Source organism: Quercus suber, unplaced genomic scaffold (genome assembly GCF_002906115.3).
Source record: "Quercus suber isolate HL8 unplaced genomic scaffold, Cork oak 2.0 scaffold_780, whole genome shotgun sequence".
Lineage (NCBI taxonomy): Eukaryota > Viridiplantae > Streptophyta > Magnoliopsida > Fagales > Fagaceae > Quercus > Quercus suber.
In genome coordinates this window covers 218,704-238,374 of record NW_027070216.1, presented here as the reverse complement: position 1 = coordinate 238,374, position 19,671 = coordinate 218,704, and the positions used below count along the sequence as shown (strand labels likewise).

At 34.2% G+C, this 19,671-nt stretch overlaps 2 protein-coding genes across 3 annotated transcripts; one reads left to right on the top strand and one right to left on the bottom strand.

Moving 5' to 3' along the window:
* Positions 1–202: 202 nt before the first annotated feature.
* On the top strand, positions 203–2,180 carry LOC112005667 (transcription factor TCP7). Its single transcript, XM_024037963.2, has one exon. The coding sequence runs from the start codon at positions 487–489 to the stop codon at positions 1,276–1,278; it is 792 nt and encodes a 263-aa protein (XP_023893731.1). The 5' UTR covers positions 203–486; the 3' UTR covers positions 1,279–2,180.
* Positions 2,181–10,772: 8,592 nt separating this feature from the next.
* Positions 10,773–14,161, bottom strand: LOC112005670 (F-box protein At4g35930). Of its 2 annotated transcripts, none has more exons than XM_024037967.2 (6): positions 13,967–14,161; positions 13,709–13,834; positions 12,964–13,529; positions 11,667–11,741; positions 11,464–11,573; positions 10,773–11,343 (listed from the first exon to the last, which is right to left on the bottom strand). In XM_024037967.2, the coding sequence occupies exons 3-6, from the start codon at positions 13,465–13,467 to the stop codon at positions 11,082–11,084; spliced, it is 951 nt and encodes a 316-aa protein (XP_023893735.1). In that variant the 5' UTR covers positions 13,468–13,529; positions 13,709–13,834; positions 13,967–14,161; the 3' UTR covers positions 10,773–11,081. The 2 variants fall into 2 exon arrangements, with proteins under 2 accessions (XP_023893735.1, XP_023893734.1); XM_024037966.2 differs by having other exon boundaries at positions 13,709–13,755.
* Between the last annotated feature and the right edge of the window lie 5,510 nt (positions 14,162–19,671).

The following is a 19,671-nucleotide window of genomic DNA, read 5'->3' as shown; positions in this document are numbered from 1 at the left end:
AACTTGCTTCGTTGTTGCGGGGGGGGAGGGTAACTTGCTTCGTAAGTGGTAACTGGTAAACTGGTAAGTGATAAGTAAATTAACATTGTATACTAGTGCTCTAGTAACACAAACAAACAAACATAGGAGCTTTGAAACGGCGCGTGAGAATAGTAGCACACGCACACTCAAAAATAAAAATAAAAATAAAGAGAAAGGAAGTAGAGGAAGAAGCTAAGCTACAATGAGCTGTGGTGAGTGTAAATGGGCCCCACCACCCATGTGCCCTCCTCTGTCTCCACCAGCTCCTGCCGCTCAATCATTAGTCCCTCTGTTCCCCTTCTCTCCCAGAAACACACACTTTCTCTCTCTCTCTCTCTCAAACTGAAACAATACTCTCTCTCTCTCTCTCTCTAACAACCAAATACACTCTTTCTCTCTCTCCCTCTCATTAAAATAATTCTGTCTTCTCTCTCGTTATCTCTCTGGAGAAGACTAAAAAGACCCATGTCTAATTCGGACGGAGCGAATAACGGCGTGACAAACGGCGCAATAATCGACCCACAGAGGCAGCAGCAGCAGCAGCCGCCAGGAAACGGAGCTTTGGCGGTGAAGAAGCCTCCGTCAAAGGACCGTCACAGCAAGGTAGACGGACGTGGACGGCGAATCCGGATGCCGATCATATGCGCCGCACGTGTGTTCCAGCTGACACGCGAGCTTGGCCACAAGTCTGACGGCCAAACCATCGAGTGGCTCCTCCGTCAAGCCGAGCCTTCCATCATAGCCGCCACCGGAACTGGCACAACCCCAGCTAGCTTCTCCACGGTCTCAGTCTCCGTCAGAGGCTCAGCCTCTAACTCAACTTCAGCTTCACTGTCCTCTCCTTCTACATCCGACCACAAGCCCACTTTGCTAAGCCCCGCACCTTTCATCTTAGGGAAGCGCGTGCGCACCGACGAGGACGGTAACGGCAAAGACGACACTTCCAGCATGAGCTCCATAGTGGGCTCCACTGCCGGTGGTGCCGGTGGGTTCTGGGCTGTCCCAGCTAGACCCGACTTCTGGACCTTTGCTGCTGCTGCCGCCGCCGCTGCTGCGGTGCCGCCACCTGAGATGGTGGCGGCCCAGCAGCAGCCTTCGCTGTTCATGACTCATCACCATCACCATCAACATCAGCAGCCGATGGGCGAGGCGTCGGCAGCCAGAGTTGGAAATTACCTGCCAGGACATCTCAATTTGCTGGCCTCTTTGTCGGGTGGGCCCGGGAGTTCCGGTCGGAGAGAGGACGAGCCTCGCTGAACTGATCATTCTGGAGCGTCGGTGTGGTGGCAATCAGTCGTAATATCGTATATATAAAATTATCTGTATGTTTATTGTTTCTTTTTTTCTTTTCTTTTTTCTCTTTTCCTTTGTGTGGAAATGAAGAGGATTTTTAGTGAATTTGCTAGGTTTAGGGTTTTTAGTTTGAGTGCAGGGTTTAGGGTTTGTGGAGATTTGGAAAATCTAATGTCTTTTGATGAATGGGAATTCAATTAGGTGATTTACTACTTTGTTTGGAGATTAATTAGAGTTTTAGGGTTCAAAATTGTTTAGGTTGGAGGAGAGAAGAGTCAAGAATTAGGGTTCTGCTTCACAAATTCACGGTGGAAATTACCAAAAAAAAAAAAAAAAATTGGGTTTGGGGTCTTTCATTTAATGGACAAGTTTGAGATTGCTGTCGATGGTTTTTGTTTTGCTGGTAATTACATTTTCAAGGATATGCTCATAACTTCAGGTTTGAAGAAGTTTAGACAGTGCATTAATCAGTTGGAATTCACAATTAAGCGAATGCAGCAAATTCAGTTCTGCCCAAGTTTGTTGGAATATTGTGGTGTGCTATGGCAAATGAGAAATCTAGTTTCTTTGCTGCATTTGAAAACTTGTTAAGAGGAGAAACCGTGGTTCTTTGTTGGAATTTGATTCTTGCTCTCTGTTTGGCTTTCATGCTCTATGTTGAGTGTAATGATCTCCATGGGTACTAGGTGTGTGAAAGATAAAGCTCTGGTTCCTCTCTGTAAGACCTCTGCTTTTGAGAATTTCATCAGTATTCTTAGCCATTTCTTATATTTATCCGCGTGAAAATAATGTGTTGCTCTCTTGTATGTAATGAATTGTTTTTGGGTGCCTATGGTGTGAATAAAAAACCCATCTGCTTCTCTCAATTTTACTTTTGTCTTGTCTTTCCATTCTGTGCTATTCTCTTTTGCTCAAGGTGTACATACGTGTATATGACTTTATTCTGCTCCCAATCATTTCAGTTCGTATTACTTAATCTGTAAGCTTTTGTACTTCATTTCTCCGGAAACCTCTTTTGTGAATAAGTTGGTTCCATCAGTGGATATCAGTTTTGTATGTCCCCAAGCTATCCTAGGTTCTTGGGGTAAGCTTGGGGCTTAGGGCTATAACTCCTTTGTCCACTCCTACTAACAGAAACAAAAGTCGATTCTCTTTGTTTTTCTTTTGCTGTTAGCATTTTTACTGATGAGGTACAATATGATACACTCTTCTGTGAGAGATTTTCTCGATTGTGATTCATATACTACATTTTGACTCAGATTATGAAAATTGAAAGTTTGGTGAAGATGAAATGGGAACTTCAGAACTGCAACATGTCTGTCTTTGTATATTTAATATAGAGATAGGTCCAAGTTATACATGGTGTGTTGGATTGATCTTGTTTGTTATTGATGTTAATTACATTCATTAACAGAGCATTGGTCATTATTTTGTGATTTGTTCTGTTTTGTGTATTTTGTTTGGCATTTTGTTGTTTGTTTTCTTTCAAACTATTTGAGAAACTTTTTTTTTTTCTTTGAAGGGTAAAATATTTATTGATTATTCTTTCTTTTTGGTATTAAAATTCCTTATTTTTCACATGTTTAGTCTTCCTTTAAAAATAAAAGCAGATTAGTCACTTTTTTGTGAATTGTTGTGATTTGTGTATTTTGCTAGGGATATTGGGCTTCTTGTTTTCACACGTTTGGGCAAAATCTTTATTAATTATTCTTTCTATTTTTTTTTTTTTTTCTCAAGTTTAGTCAAGTTGTGGCATTTTCCGGTAACTCATTAATTTTTAGAACATTTATGACATTGCAAGCAGTGTCTATTCACCCTTAAATCTTATAAGATTTGTGGTTAGAGAAAATGTATAACTGAGTTATATTAGTTGAAACTTGAATCTAAAAATACCAAGAAAATGCCATTTGACTAAAAGGTCACAGGTGCAGGACCTCCTTTTCTTGATGTCAGTGACTTACCATGGTGGAAAATTGAATTGATCCCTTTTTTTAATAATCCACTGATGCATTGGAGGTACATTTCATTCAATGCAATTTATGATGTGATTCAGGCATTTACTTTCCATGAATTTTTGGACTCCTCAGTTTGCCTATTTTCGGTGTATCCTTTATAATTTGCAGGAGACTTCTATCTTTTATATATGGACTATTGGTTGTTCTGACAGTTTTTTTGGTCTCAAATCTGTACATTGGTATATTCACACACACACACCATTGGCTGCAGTCTCTGAGACTGTTTCATTAAAAAATTGTTTCATGCGACTTATGGGGATGACTTTCTTCTAATTATATGTTGAAGCCGTGCATGAAAGGCTGCAGTCAGAATTCATAAATTATTTGTAGAGCTAGGAAAGTGGTCGAATGGCTTGGGCATCTAAGGTTGGAAGTACCATTGCTTAACCTTTCTTGAGATTTCATAAAGTACTAACTGCTAAGAAAATTTCTATTATAATGTATATTTATTGAGCGAAATCATGAATTAGTGAATTACTACCATCTTATTGGTTCAAAAAGAAAGATGATGATTAGTTGATTTAGCTTAGAATGCTACCAATGGTTTGGTTCCACTGTTTAACCACATGGATGTGCTAAATTTGGAAGTGAGTGTGTGTGAGTGTGAGTGTGACTGTACGATCTATAATTATCGTCTCATAAATATGTACTTGCGGTGATTGATTATTGCAAAACATAAGGGTCAGGACCCCATTATTGATGGGTCCCTCAAATTAAATGTCCTTGTGGAAAATTTGGGAATACTCATGATTTGGTTTGGAGCCATCTTAGATTCTTAATCCACACTACACATAAGACAGGCTGAACTTGCTCGGAAATTGATGCTTGACCCACTCTCTTTTTCCTGTTGAAGACCTTGAGTCTGGGACCTGGGCCATTGAAAATGGGTCAAGTGGTCCGGTAGAAGTGCTTATAGCCATGGATGACCTAAACATCCAAGGCGATATGATGGTAGGCTATCGCATTATTAAGTGTATCTATATGCCCACCTGGTGGCTAATATTTGCCAATTGTCACGTAGTGTTTAGTCCTATGTAAGCTGTTGGCGGTCTGGCTGGTCTGACTATATATATATACTATATTATTTTTCCCAAATTGTTATGCACCACTCATTATCGATCATTGTGCAATACCGAAAAGATAAACAAAAAATTTAGATATCATAAGTTTGAGTCCTCTCAAACCATATAAGATAAAAACTTAGATGCCACTGGGAACAAAACAGGAGTACTCCGTGGATAGTTTCTGTCACTAAATATTTCTGTGTCTTTCAGTTTTCTTCATCTTTTTAAGAGATCCTATTGGCTAGAAATACTCTGTATCTCCATGTGAGACCAATTAACTTGAAACAATGAAAAACAACTTCAAATGGCACAAACAAATATATGAAAAGTCAACTAGGAGTTGAAAATTTCGAGGCTAACAAGTTTTAGCTCACTTGGCACTTTCTCTCCTTACAAGTACTAGGTGGAAGTGGAAATGAGATCGTGGGTTCAAATTGCATGAGTAACTAGTCAGTTAATAATTTCAAAAAAAAAAAGGTGAAATTTTAAGGTTGAATTATATGACGCTTTGGCAAAAAGCACCCCAGAAGTTCGGTGCTTTTTGCCTCTAAAACAAGGCACATTTGCAAAAGGCATGCATTTTTGGAGCTTTTTCGATAATCACAAAGCGTGCCTTTAGGAGTTTTTCTTTAATAATAATAATAATAATAATAATTAAAAAAAAAAACTAAATGTGAAATGTACCTGTTAGATCATAATGTTATTGCTATGTACTGTGAGTTTGTTATACAAATATCAATTTTGGATAATGTGTAAGTTTGGATACCTCTTATTTTGCTGAAAACTGAAAACAATAAAAAAAAAAATATTTTTTGATTACTGTTCACTTTTAAAATTACTGTTCATTTGCCTGTTTGCACTGTTCATGTCCCATGAATAGTACAAGAGGCGCTGAGCTGAAGAAAAAGAAGAAAAAAAGGCAAAAACGTAAACGTAACAGACGCAGACGTGATCCAAACGGAGCTATGACATCACAAACCTAAGCCCACCCCTCCAGGCCTCCATGCTTTTACAAATTTTAGAAATTCAAAATAATAATAATAATAATAAGATCCATTCGTGACCACACTCCACATACTGCTTATACTCAACATGGGAGACTCAAGCAAGAATGAGGTCACTAGGAAGGATTAAACAATAGTAATTATAAAGTGATCTTACCTAAGTGAGAGAATTAAACAATATTTATGAGAGAATTAAATAATAGTTATGATAAAGTGGTCAATGAGTAAAGTGGTCTTCTCAATTTTCATTTTGAGTATTATGAAGAAAAAAAAAAAAAAACCTAATCGCAAACTCCTGTGATGCATAAGAAAATGTAATATGATTATTTTATAAAAATATAATGTAAAAATTTTCGATCAAATAGTGCATGTGTTATTTAAAATGTTTTTTTTTTTTTAAGTTTTATGTAATGAAACATATAATGTATTTTACAGTCAACAACTATATATATCTGTCATCTTCTTCATTTATATAAACAATATTATAGTTATAGTTAAAGGGGAATGCTAACGAGTGCCTTTAGGGCACTAGTTAATAATCCATTTAAAGAAAATTTTTATGAGAAATGAAAAAAAAATAAGTAATTAATATTTTGTCAACTTTTTATATTTCTCATAAAAGTGGTATGAAAACTTTTTTAAAATAGATTATTAATGAGTGCCCTAAGTGCACTTGTTAGCATGACCCATAGTTAAATTACATAACTATAATATTGTTTTAAATAAATGACGAAGATGACATATGTTATTAAAATTACTTTTTTAGAATATACCATAATCAATTGATTAATTTAAGCATATCCAAGGATAGTTTAAAAAAATGTACACCTCAATTTTATGGAACACATATAATATGTTACATTAAATTTAAATTATTATATAAGTTTAGAATTGTAGCATTTTTTATTCTTTCAAAATATAACTATAATGCCTATATTACTAAAACTTGAATTTTAAGGTAGTCTTTTTAATGTTTATCATTTTTATTGTTTATTTTTAGCACTTATATATTTAATTTCTAATGCCTATTTTATTTGTATTTTTTAGCCCAAAACAAAAGAGTTTGGTGCAAATAGAATAAATTTTAATACTTTTCAACCCAAAAAATAAGAATAAATAATAAAATTTTGAGCCCAAAATTGAAAATTCAACCTACAAAAAGAATCAACATAAGGCCCAATTAGTTTGAAATTGACTGAAATGGATCGAATGGAACCAAATGGGACTAAAAAGAATTGAATTGGACTGATTGGAACCGAAATGGACCGAAGTGGATTGAATGAACCAAAATGTTACACTTATGTGGCTCAAAAATAGCATAGCAATAATAAATGTTACACTTCAAATATAGATATTATATAGATATAGATTAAAATACACTTGGAACGAAATTATATTACAATTAGAAGCTAATTTAGATTCTATTTGTACTTTTTTGAGAACAGAAAGCAAAGTCATTCATTAATCAAATCAAATACATCATCAACTGGGACTCAAGGAAAGAAGGGACTTCCTCCACCCAGTAATGGCATTCAGTGAGATTAATAGCATATTGAGATAAGAGATGAGCAGCCTCATTAGCAGGCCGTTTAATTTTAACATGGTTTGATTCCCAACTTATGAAATTTTGCATTAGTCTTCTGGCATCAGTAACCATGTGTCCTAATCAAGAATTGTCCACTTTGTCTGACTTCATTGCATTGATCTCAAGCAGAGAGACTCCTTCAAGAATCACCTGTTGAAACTTGAAAGCCCAAGTCTATTGCGAATTAAATTGCTTGGAGTGCAGCAAACAACTTGGCAGCCATTGGATCTTTCGAAAGTCCACCTCTGCCCACCATGGCAACCATTTACCAAAATATCAAGAGCACTTAACCATATGCACTCTTACCTTTAAATTCTAACGAAGAAAACATATTTGCGTTCAGTAATTAAGATGCTGGCACCAAACACAAGCTCATGATGAAAGCTTCTGCATTGACAATTTTGTCACTGATTTTTCAAAAAACTCAATCCTTCAAAACTTTCTCTTGTACTTTTCCCTAGTAAACTTGAAGAAGAAAGTAGATTTTCATATATTAGAATGAAGTTCCACCCTGAAAATTCTGCTTCTTCCTCTTTAGTCTTAATTCATTATTTTCTCCATCATTATATTTTTCCTTAATGATGTAAGTGCCATGATACTACCTAAAAATGAAACAGGTCGTGTTCCAGCAGTTTTTGTGTTTGGAGATTCAATTGTGGATACAGGAACCAACAAATATATTAATAATATACTGAAGTGCAATTTGAATTTCCCTCGATATGGGAGTGATTTCAAAGGAAGAAAACCTACTGGAAGCTACTCTATTAGTTTCTACTAAATGGACTGGCCTTGCATCACACACATACACAGATATATATATATATATATATAGAAGGGACGCACAACTGAAGAGATGGAAGCACAGTATAATATATTTAAAATAAACAAAGTAGAACTAGCCAAAAAGGCAGTATTGCAAATATAATCAAAATAATTTAAAATAATAGTAAGGCGGTAAAACCAGCCAAGCAGTATATATATATCAAAGCAATTAAAAATTAAAACCATCCAAGGTGGCGGTAGCAATAAGTAGTATATTAGACTCAAAGCTGAAAATACTTGTTATTGAAAGTAGAATAAAACATTTACAACAGTAGTAGTAGTTACAAGATCTCAAACCCAGTACAGGTTAATAGTTACAAAGCTTGGAACTTGGAACTAGTTCTAGTTACAAGATTTTAGAGATAGTAGGAAATCCTAAGGTGGAAACAATGAACTCTCTCACTCAAAGAAAAGCTTCTAAAATAAAGAAGTTCTGAAGGAAAGAATTCTGTTTTAAACTTAAGGGATAACCTCCTTAAATAGGCAAAAATTCAAAGTGAATAGTATCATGAACAGTAAAAAGTGAACAGTAGTCGGTAAACAGTAATCTGTGAACAGTGTTTTCTCACTTTTTTGACTCAAATAATCAGCAGCAAAGTCTTGTCATTTTCTTCAATCTAAAGTGCCAAGTCTTGCCGAAAGAGAGCTTGAGAAGACCAAAAGCTTGAGGAAACTCCTTTTTCAAAGAACATCATCATAAGCCTAAGGAAACTTCTTTTTCAAAGAACATCACAGTATATATATATATATATATATTTTAAGAGATTCTGAAACAATCTTCACCTGAAGTATTTGGTCTCAAGGAGCTCTTGCCAGCTTAATCATCTGAACTCAAACTAGCAACTTCAAGAACTTCTTAGTGGCATAAGCTTTGCCTCTAGTGGTTCAGAATGTGATCCTCTCACATCCATGATGACAGTAACTCCCACTCTGATCTTCAATTTGCTTTTCTCCTAATATTTCATTCCAAATTCCGTGCCAATCATATTATTTGATTTCTTCATTATCAGTCTGCCTTAACATTTTCAAATCAGTTAAAGATGTTCAAGAATTAAATAAAGAAAATGAAGGCAAAAACGAGTGATGACAGAATGACCTTTATACTATCGAAGGAATATACATATTGTGCGTAGGGAGTGATGTGTTGCAAATACTTATTTTGTGTCTACATTCAGGATGTTTCAGTATGATATCAATTCGTCTTGAGTTTCTTGCAGGAACGTTTTTGAAAGCACAGAAGACAATGTGATCTAGATACAAATTATCAAGAAAATTGGTTAGGTACTTACTGCATGGTCACCATGTGAGTGCACCAATATAAAGAAGTAAAGAAGAGACTATTTACAAATAGACTGGTCTTTCCAAATTTTCATCCCGAGTGCTTATTAATACTGTGGGAGACAATTATGGTCATTAGTTCAACTTATGATCCCCAATTTGGTATTGCAACTCATAATTTGTAGTAGAATAGCGCATAGAAGAAGACGCATACCAAGAAAATAAGACCATAATTGCCAAATTAATAAGAATTTACAAAAGAACAATCATATGCAAAGAATTTCTTTTACGTTGATGGTGATTGTAACTCTATCCATCCAAAACACAGACAATTTCATACCATGAAATTATAAGTAAAAAATTCATTTTAAGGGGTGTAAAAAGATTAAACTTTTTTTTCTTTTGTTTTTGCTTTTTCTTGACGTTCAAACAGGGTTAAAGTAAATAATTGGCAGGAACTCTATGGCATAGGGTGCGAGAAGGATTGGAGTGACAAGTATACCACCACTATCCACTTGGGTGTTTGCTGATTCAAAGAACACTGGGAGGAGGCTTACAAAGAAGTTGAAACCAGCATCTGTGAACCAAGCAGCAATTCTCTTCAACTCCAGGCTCTCCTCCCAAATGGTTAATCTGAATAAAAATCTTCCAGCAACTAAACTCGTCTACATCAATATATACAACCATTTACTTGGCCTTATTTTGCACTTTGCACAATATGGTAATCGTCATCGTCACTATCTTTTTTTATATATTTATTTTATTTTATATAAGGTAGAAATTCTACTCAAGTCTAATCTAAGTATATATGTGTATGAAGCTCCCTCTCAAACATTTATACTTGTGATTCACTCCAATATTGGGTCACTTCTAAGTGGTTGTACCCTAGAATTCCTAGAATTTTAGCGGTTAGCTCATTATATACTCTCTTTTTTTTTCCCTATTTCCCCAAAGAAAAGTCTAGCTCAGATCAAAAAAACAGATACGAGTATAACAGCAACACCAAACTGGCTGATCTAGCTAATAGCCTTTAAGGCTTACTAAAAAAGGAGGAAATGTCCCACAAGCAACAGTTCTATATAGAACATAATAGTAGAAGTGACCACTTGCCTAAATCTTACTTTTTAACTTTCCATGTAATCATCTTCAGTATGCTTTCTTCTTCAGAAAAATTTAAAAACAAAAAATAAAAACATGCCCGAAATTTCCACTATAGCAATATATCTGAAGCCTATGGGTTTTAGAAAAGTTGGGATTAAGGCTTAATTAGTTAAACTGTTGAGACTTTCTCCTCTCTTCCCATGTGTGTGTGTTAAATACTTCGTATTTTCAACAACAACAACAAATAAAAAAAGGTTGACCATTGAGTTTATAAAATCCAAGCATAACATACTCACTACTCACTAGAAACAACCTCATTTTACAGATGAAATTAGAAAGAGTTACAAACTATTATAAAACCAAGGATATAAAGGTAAGGGTTTGTAAGATTCATTTCTATTTATCAATTATCATTACCTAATACCTAGTGGTGCCCCCATGCCCCATCCCAAAAAACAGGGTGGCAAGCAATATGAATAAATATTGGAAACGCACAATAGGAACAAGAACATGAAAAAACATGGATAATACAAGCAGCAGCAATATTAGATCAGGACCTTCGAACATCATACTGCTTTAACAAAGAAAATACCAGGGAACCCTTGATACTTTAAAATTTAACTAAAATGACAGTACAAATTTTCCTGCTAAGAAACAAACTTACAATTCTTTCAAACATATATAGGCAATATACAAGTAACCAGTTTGAAATACGTTATTCCCACAACCATCATCTGAATCTTCCAACCCTAACACAAATCTTAAGTTTCATATCACCTAAAACTGCCCCAACAAAACTACAAAATTGCATAATCCCTACCCTGACTATGACCACTTATAGAGAATCAAAACAAACTATATACAGAGGAACATGAGGCAATAAGAAACCAGAATGAAATCAACGGAGTTTGTTTTGCGCAACAGCCTGGCATAACTCATCCTCATAGAATAGAACTCGATTAGAAGCCAAGGATTTGCATAAGGGCTTTGGCAATGCAGACGGTACCATGCATCTCGAAGGAAAAGCTGATTCAGGGAATAGAACAGCTGCAACCTGCCTCATCTCAGAGAATTTGAGACGAGAAGGTGGCCGAGGACCATGCCTTGGTGCTTTTGGGGTATGTGGGCTTGGCATCCAAATACCCTTCCCATCTCCCTTGCTGCAAAAATATCATTTGAACAGGTAATTGAGGGGGAGGAAAAAAAAGGACAAGCATTAAAAGCAGAAACAGATATTTAACAGAAAATGACAACACAATTTTAAAGTTTGAGATAATCACCTAACAAAAGGCCAGTGTTCTGTTGGCTGTGGGGTTACTGTTCTTAACATCTCCTGTCGAGAACGATCAGGAGTTGTATAATTAAAGTGGAATTGTCTTGCAATCACAACCTGTCCACAGCAGTATAAACAGGACCATCCATCAGCTCAGAATCATAATTGATCCAAATACAAGCACAAATAGAGAGACAGAGATGTACTTACAGCTTTTCTAATTCTTTGAGAAACATGAAAAACAGCCCTCAGTTGGTCATGGTGCAAGTGGCAAAGTATTTTAACCTCAAATTCATGAAAGAAACAAGAATCAGTAACTCAAAAAAAGCATATCACACACACACAAAGAACACATATAGCAAAAAAGAACTACACATGCATATTTAGGGGCACAATGTGCACAATACATGCAAAAGTACAACATACAGAAACCTACAAACATGACACAAGAAGATATGTGAAAGTGTTGTGTACATGTTGGAAATTTATGGGCATAAAATTAAAGATCCAGTCTTCGGTTTTTGTAAAGAATAAAAATCAAAACTATTCCAGAATTTTTATTAAGAAGTTACTATTAAAATAGTGTTCTTTTATGAAACCTGCCTTGTCCTCATCCTTTGAGGAGAAGGATTCCCTTCTAGCGCTGCTTGAGCTCACTATAGAACAAAGAACTTAAGGAGTATTAAGTAGAGTACTTTCCAATCTTTTCTATAAGATCAAATCACATCCTCACATATCCAGAATATAGAACATTTCTGTGAAAAAGCATGCACCCTATGGTACAAGACAAATCATCCTCGCCTCACATGTAAAAGGAGTGGAAAATAATCAAACAAACAACCACAGTAACAGGATTTGACCATGAAAAAATAGATATAGCCGCATACCATATACTCAGTTCAACTCTAAAGACCTTGCTCAACATGTTAAGAAACTCAAAATGTATGGAGTAATACATGATAATGACAATGCAAAACAGAGAATAAATATGAAAAAAAATTATCAGAAACATCTGAAACAAGAAAAACATTTGCATAGCGTACACCTTAAATTAAAATAACTTCTAGGTAAAGGGTCTAGACATTAAACCTCTACCTTCCTTCCATCATTCTACTCACACGTATGCTGTACTCCTAGTGTTCATTACAACTTATCATGGTATAGTCTGTGCAATAACCACTGCCTCAATCAAAATCCTAAATGAAAACAGCCCTCTATTGGAGGGTATACAGATAAACAGACACATCAGAACACACATTTGCAAAAATGATAAAAAGAGCATATGTCTAGACCATGTACAGGTGATTACCACGCACAAGACGAACACAACAATAATAGAAGGCTGGACTGTCTAACATAGTATCCAGGTTCCAAATAAGATAGGAAACATATTCAAGATTACATGGTTCCAGATAAACAAGTGAGTTATAACTAACAAACACATAGCCAAAATATTTTAAGGGGAAAAACACAAGAGAAACAAAAATGTAAGACAAATAAGGAATACCAGCAAATCCATTGGAAGTGACTCCAGTCGTGACTCAGACATGCAATCTTCAACTCGAGGTGTCTTGGGTGTTCCTAGGAAACTGTTCTGCCTAACCAAATTCGCAGGAGACAGCATTAAAGGGCTTTTATCGATAACCTTTGGCGTTCCAAAGAAACTGCCCTGCTTAATCAAATTCACCGGGGACAGCATTAAAGGGCTTTTGTCGATAACCTTGGGTGTTCCTAGTAAACTGCTCTCCCTAACCAAATTCCCAGGAGACAGCATTAGAGGACTTCTGTCAATAACACTATCTTCAAGAGCCAGATTACTCTCCGACTTCTTGGTATCCAACACAGCCACCCTTTTCCTCCCAAGATCAGTACAAGACCTGGCCGCCGAAGCCTTGCTGTACCGAAGCTGAGCAAGTGTACCTGGCTTCAAATACTTGTTGCTCGAACCCCGTAACCGCTTTTTATGTTTAGAATTCTTCGATTCCCTTTCTTTTGGGGAAACTTTGCCCATTTTGTTCTTTAATTCCAAAAATCTTCTATTTTGAATTTAATCAACTACCAATTAAATTAAACCTGAAATATAAAAATTCAAAAAGAATCTTCCACATTCAGATAAACATAATGCAACAAATTAAAAATATGGCACACAAAATTAAATAAATAATAAGCAAAACCCTAACATTGCTCACAGAAATGAACTATTTGAAACTTAAAGAAAACAAATAAGCTTAAATGTGTATAACGATGCTTACATAATAAATGGAGAGAGAATCTCCACAGCGATCTTCAATTCAATTCTCTGCAATCACGAAACCCTAAAATTCATCATAAAACCCTAAGAGGAATTCGATTGCAATCTCGAAAACCCGAGCGTTGAACTAAAATCGAAAGCGAAAGACACAACATAAGATCGCAGAAATCAAAGCTCGTCAGAGATCGGAAACGAAACAGAAACAAGAAAATATAATCCCAAAATCGTATCAAAGCGAGAAAATCGGAAAAGCACTAACCTCATAACAGCATGGATTTCGAGGCGAAACCCTGGAGAAAATCACAGAGAAAATTTGAGAGAGAGAGAGAGAGAGAGAGAGAGCTGGTAGAGAGAGAACTGATGAGAGAGAGAGAGAGGAAGAGAGAGAAACGAGAGGGCCGCTAGGGTTTGGCCTTTATTTGAAATTCACGAATTTGCCCGCCAAAATTTTCTAGCAACAGTTTGCTAAAAAACAAAAAAACCGAAGAAAACATAGTATTGCATTTGGGGGTATTCGTACGTGTCTTTCTCTCATTGGCCAGATTTTACCGCTGAGGGAGTGGGCCAATTAGTGCTTAGGTCACTTGTTCCTATCCCACGGCGCAGATTACGTGGCTAAAGATATTGATATTAGATACGGTTTCCTTGTTTTTCTGACTTTTTTTAATTTTTAAATTATTTTAAAAGAGAGGGAAATCAAAAAAAGCGATAGATATGAGAGGGAAAATGAGAATATTCATAATGACTAAATTACCCTTCATTTTTTTTTCTTTAAGAAATTAATACAAAAACACACTACAACTCTAATCAAAAGTCAAAAGCAATGGTAACTTTTAAAGGAAAATCATGCAAGTTATATTATACTCGACATACTTTCTTAAGAAATATAGAACAACTACTCATTCTTTTTTTTATAAACAAACACACACAAAAGAGAGGGAATGGGATTTTAACATACTTTCATTTCTTCTAATTAATTAAAAAGTAGTTTTATGTAAGATGTACAAACACAATAGCTTCACAATAAAACTTAAGTGATAAATTATTACTGGTTCTTGTCTAAATCCACCATTGATATAACTTTTTTCAAAGTTTAGAGCATTCATATCAACTCATGCATAAAAATTGTCTATTTTAACATAAAAACCTACTTTTTTTTATTTTACATACTCACTTTTCAAAATATCTCACGTCAGATTATCTATTTTATACTATATTTCATTAAAATATTTTTTTTTATTATTTATCTTTCTTCACACACAACAATTATCATCCATTCATTTACTTCATCTTTGAGATAAGTAAAGGAAAATAAAAAACCAAATGCAAAGTAAATAGTGTTAGTATAAATTTACATAGTAAATAATAATTTTGCAAATTTACACATTCTTATCTTGACTAATGTGAATAATTTTGGAGCTTGAATATATAAATTGATACATTCTTTTATTTCACATTTTCTAATACAAATGCTCCCAATACCTAAGTTTTGTTAGAAAAAATATTATGAGAATGTTGTGTCCACAACTTTATTCCTTATTAAATTAATTGGACTCTTAATTATATCACAGTAACATCACTCAAACTTTTTTTGTGAACCAATGAGGAGGCAGGCATTTTTCATGATTGATTCAATGCTTTGAAACTTGAAAGTACATATCAGACCCTTTTGTGCGCCTTTAATCACGCATGCGGTCCATTCATGTTTAATGCTCTGTAGCTACGCGTTCATCCAAAAAAAAAAAAAAAACAGGGCTCTGTAGCTACGGTCAATAAATAAATAAATTTAGACTCTCTCAGCAAATTCTCAAGATTTCCTTTCCGGATTTTAATGAAAAAAAAAACTACTATGCTGATTTTTTTTTTTTTTTTATAACAACTATGATGATTGTTGAAAAAGCTATAATATATGATATTCGCATCACACATCGGCAAAAATATATTCCATATAAAAGTTTTCTCTTTGTATAATTTGGTCTAGGGTGGTAATAATATAACTTGCATCATGCAAAGGTTTGGAGTTAGATCTCTTTATCTAAACTCCATTTTATACACCCATTAATTTTCTTTACATTATCATTTTAGTCTTTGAAGTTTTAATTTTTTTTTCAATTTAATCTTTTAAATTTGCTATCATTATCTATATAACTCTTCCATTGACTGCATCTTAAAATATGCCCTCTATCCCATGAAAGGCAACATGGTAGTTTTCTTAAAATTTCCACATGCAAAATAAATGATATGTTCTTATATGTTTTAGAAAAAAATAAATATTCGTAGTCAAATTATCATGGAGCAAATTTCATAATCTGTGTCACCCCGTCGGCTTTAGCTTCACAATCATCGGCTTCTTCTCAACCAAACTAAAAAAGCAATTGCCAAAAAACTCATATAAACATCCTCAATGGCTAGGCAGTTAGATCTACATCGTCATCAACTCATTTGATGGCGACGCCTAACTGTATGCTTAACACTATTTCCACATTGAACTCTTCAAGAATATGATCATATGGTCCTAGCGGATGTACACCTAGTGGAAGGGTAGATCAAACGATGATAGTACCTCCATCTTCACGATGCTACAAATATGAATCAACAACTACTTGGTGTTTTGTGGGTGGGTAGCTACCAATGGCATCAATCATGTTGGATTCAAAGGCATTTACAGTGTGTATGGAAAGGCTAGATGAAAGAGGAAAAGAAGATAAATGAGAAGAAATGCAATCATTTTCTCTGTTTAATTGTCATGGAAGAAACCATTTCCCTGAGCCCACATATTTGCAATTCGCCCAAATTGGACAGATTTGAAATGAGAAAATGGTTTTAAAAAAATGGGACCCACATAAATAATATAATATGACATGAAGTTACATATTTGCCCATAAAATTTATGCATCTTATACATATATATGGGCATATAAGTAAAAAAAAAAAAAAAAACATATATTTTCTTTTCATTTCATTTTATATGGCAAACCAAACAAAGGAAAAAGAAACACATTCTTTTCTTTTCCCCCTCTCCCTATTTCCAAACATACATTAGAGAATTGATTTATTTTCTTTTCTTTTCTTTCACATTTCCTTGTTACTATTCATTTCTTTTCTCTTCTCTTCCCTCCCTTGTAACCAAACGAAGCATTAAAGTTTAAAGTCATTGCCAACCATGGATATGTGGGTTGTCGATCAATCTGGTAACAATTGAACTATCATGTCATCTCGTCCATGTTAGCGATCTAGGCGACGTCAAAACTACAAGCAAGCAAGATGATGGAAACCTCAAGATCTCCGTCAATTTCGGTGGAGTCAAACTTGGTGGATATCTCAATAGCTCTTATAAATGGATTTGATGAGTATTATCTTTGTCAAAGCTCTCGTGGAACAAGCCACAAAGAGGAGGACGAGGGATGGCAGCACGCAAAGTGGAGACAACGTGAGGAACAACACCACAATGTTGACTGTGAAAGCAATGTAATGGGCAAAACTACACTTCGGTCGAATCAGATTTATCAAATTTCCATTTGGAAAACCTGATACTATAATATATGTGCTAAAAAATATGTAACAAAAATAGTTTACTTGTTAATGATAACTATAGTTTATGTACTCTAAAATATAAACGAATATGTTAATCATGTCCACTTTTTTATTACCAAAACTAACCTTATTATCTACGCTCTGTTTGTTTTAGTAATAATGTTTTCTAGAAAATAAGTCATTTTCTAAAAAAATGTTTTCTATAAAGCTATCTTATTTTCCTATGTTTGGTAATAGCCTTAAATAAATTGAAAAATAATCTTTTAACTTCTCTTATTTAGCTTACTATGAGATAAAGTTGTTTTCCAAAAAACATTAATGGAACTATCTATAAAAATAAATCATACTTTTTATGTTGACCATAGATAGTTTTCTTTTGACTCATTTTTCCTAATGCTACCAAATACTGAAAAACACAAAAAAAAAAAAAAAAAAAACTATTTTTACATAATGTGTTTTCTTTTGACTCATTTTTTCTAATGCTACCAAATACTGGAAAACACAAAAAAAAAAAAAAAAAAAAACTATTTTTACATAATGTTTTCTATCGAATCAAACGGAGTGCTACTTGAAAATGATTTAATAATATGAAAATATTTAGAATGTAAAAGGTAAAATTTAGAAATGTCAAATTTAATTTTAAATTCCTTGAAAATAGAACACACATTTTAAAATTAAATTATAACTACTTGCGTGTGTGAAAAGGTTAAGGCTTATTAAATGTGTGGAAATGGGTATTGTCAAGGTCAACTCAACACAACTTATTTATTAAACGAGTTAAAATTTGTCAAATATGTGTTAATCCAAAACAATGTTTATTACACTTGTTATGTAGGTCATATTGTGTTAGTCTACTTAATAAAATGTCATATTAGGATTGAAGGGTTTTGGCACAATCTTTAAATGAATTGTGTTTGTGTTGACTCATATCTTCAAATAAATCTATATCATACACACTTACTACACCATTACATATAACACACCACAACTCTTCTAAGCTCCACTCTCATACTCTCTCACTCTGAAATTCTAATATTTTGCTGCCTATAAACACATCTCCATGCTCTTCTCTTACAAAATCTTTTCTCTTAGAAAGCAATCTCTACAACTTCTCTAGCAGTTATGATCTCACATTTTTACTATCTTTAACCTCCATATCTCTCATACTTCCATATATCATATACTACATCCCACAAAACATCTATATATTTTATTATCTCCACACTTCTCAAGAAATATCAAACATTCATATTAAAAGCCCTTCTCATGGAAGGCATGAACTTCTATTACTAAAGCCTTCTCCTAGAAGGCACAAAGATCTAATATCAAAACTCTTCTCTTAGAAGGCAACACTATTCATAACTTCACAAAAACTAAAAGAGCACTGTCAAGAGGAAAACTCATTTAAGTGCATGATAAGCTCCTACACACAGCTGGACATACTTTCTCTCCCTCCAGTTGGACCCATTTTTCGCCTTAATCTTGAAGTTATCATGGCAAACTGTCTCTCTACCACTAGGACCACTCTGCAGAGACATTATCAGCTCACAAAAGCTGTACAGCTAGGCTACAAACCATACAAAGATAAGTGACTTTGCTTTCTTATCTTTAAATTTACACCGTTGAATACATGATTACTTCACATTTAAATACATATTATTTTATTCTATTACAACTATTGACTAAGACTTAAACTCATTTAAATGCATGATAAGAGGAGTAAGCTTAACTAGTCTCTACCGCTGACATTCTGCTGGAATCTTATTAGCTCACTGATGCTACACAGTTGGGCTACAAACCATACAAAGATAAGTGACTTTACTTCCTTATTTTTAAATTTACATCATTGAATATAAGATTGCTTCACCTTTAAATACAAATTACTTTATTTCAACTACTAATCAATGCTATCATATGAAACACATATTATATATTTACTCAACTATTATTGTGATTCTTAGATTTTTGCCTTAATGATTTTGTAGGCTTAAAAATACGCTGGTAGCCGTTAGACCACGTGGCTCAATGTCGAATTTCACTTAGAAAATTCTAGAACTTGAATTTTCACTTTATGAAATAATAATCTCCAAACTCAAACATTTTTATTACAACCTATCCATGTATATATCTATATATACGACAGAACTTGCACTTTCTATGGGTGAAGGGAGAACTTCTCTCATAAGAGTGAAATACCTCATTTTTCTCTCACACTTCTTTCACATTTTCACTTTGAGAGGTAATACGTCTATAATATTTTCACAACAAATTAAAGATAATTAGTTGTTATTAGTTCTAAATTAAACCTATCGCTAAAATTACTTTTTTGCCACATCAATGACAATTCGTAATAACCTGCCACATAAAATTTGTTGTAATTATGAACGTGGACATAACATTTCTTTTTCACTTTTTAACTTTCACGTTTTT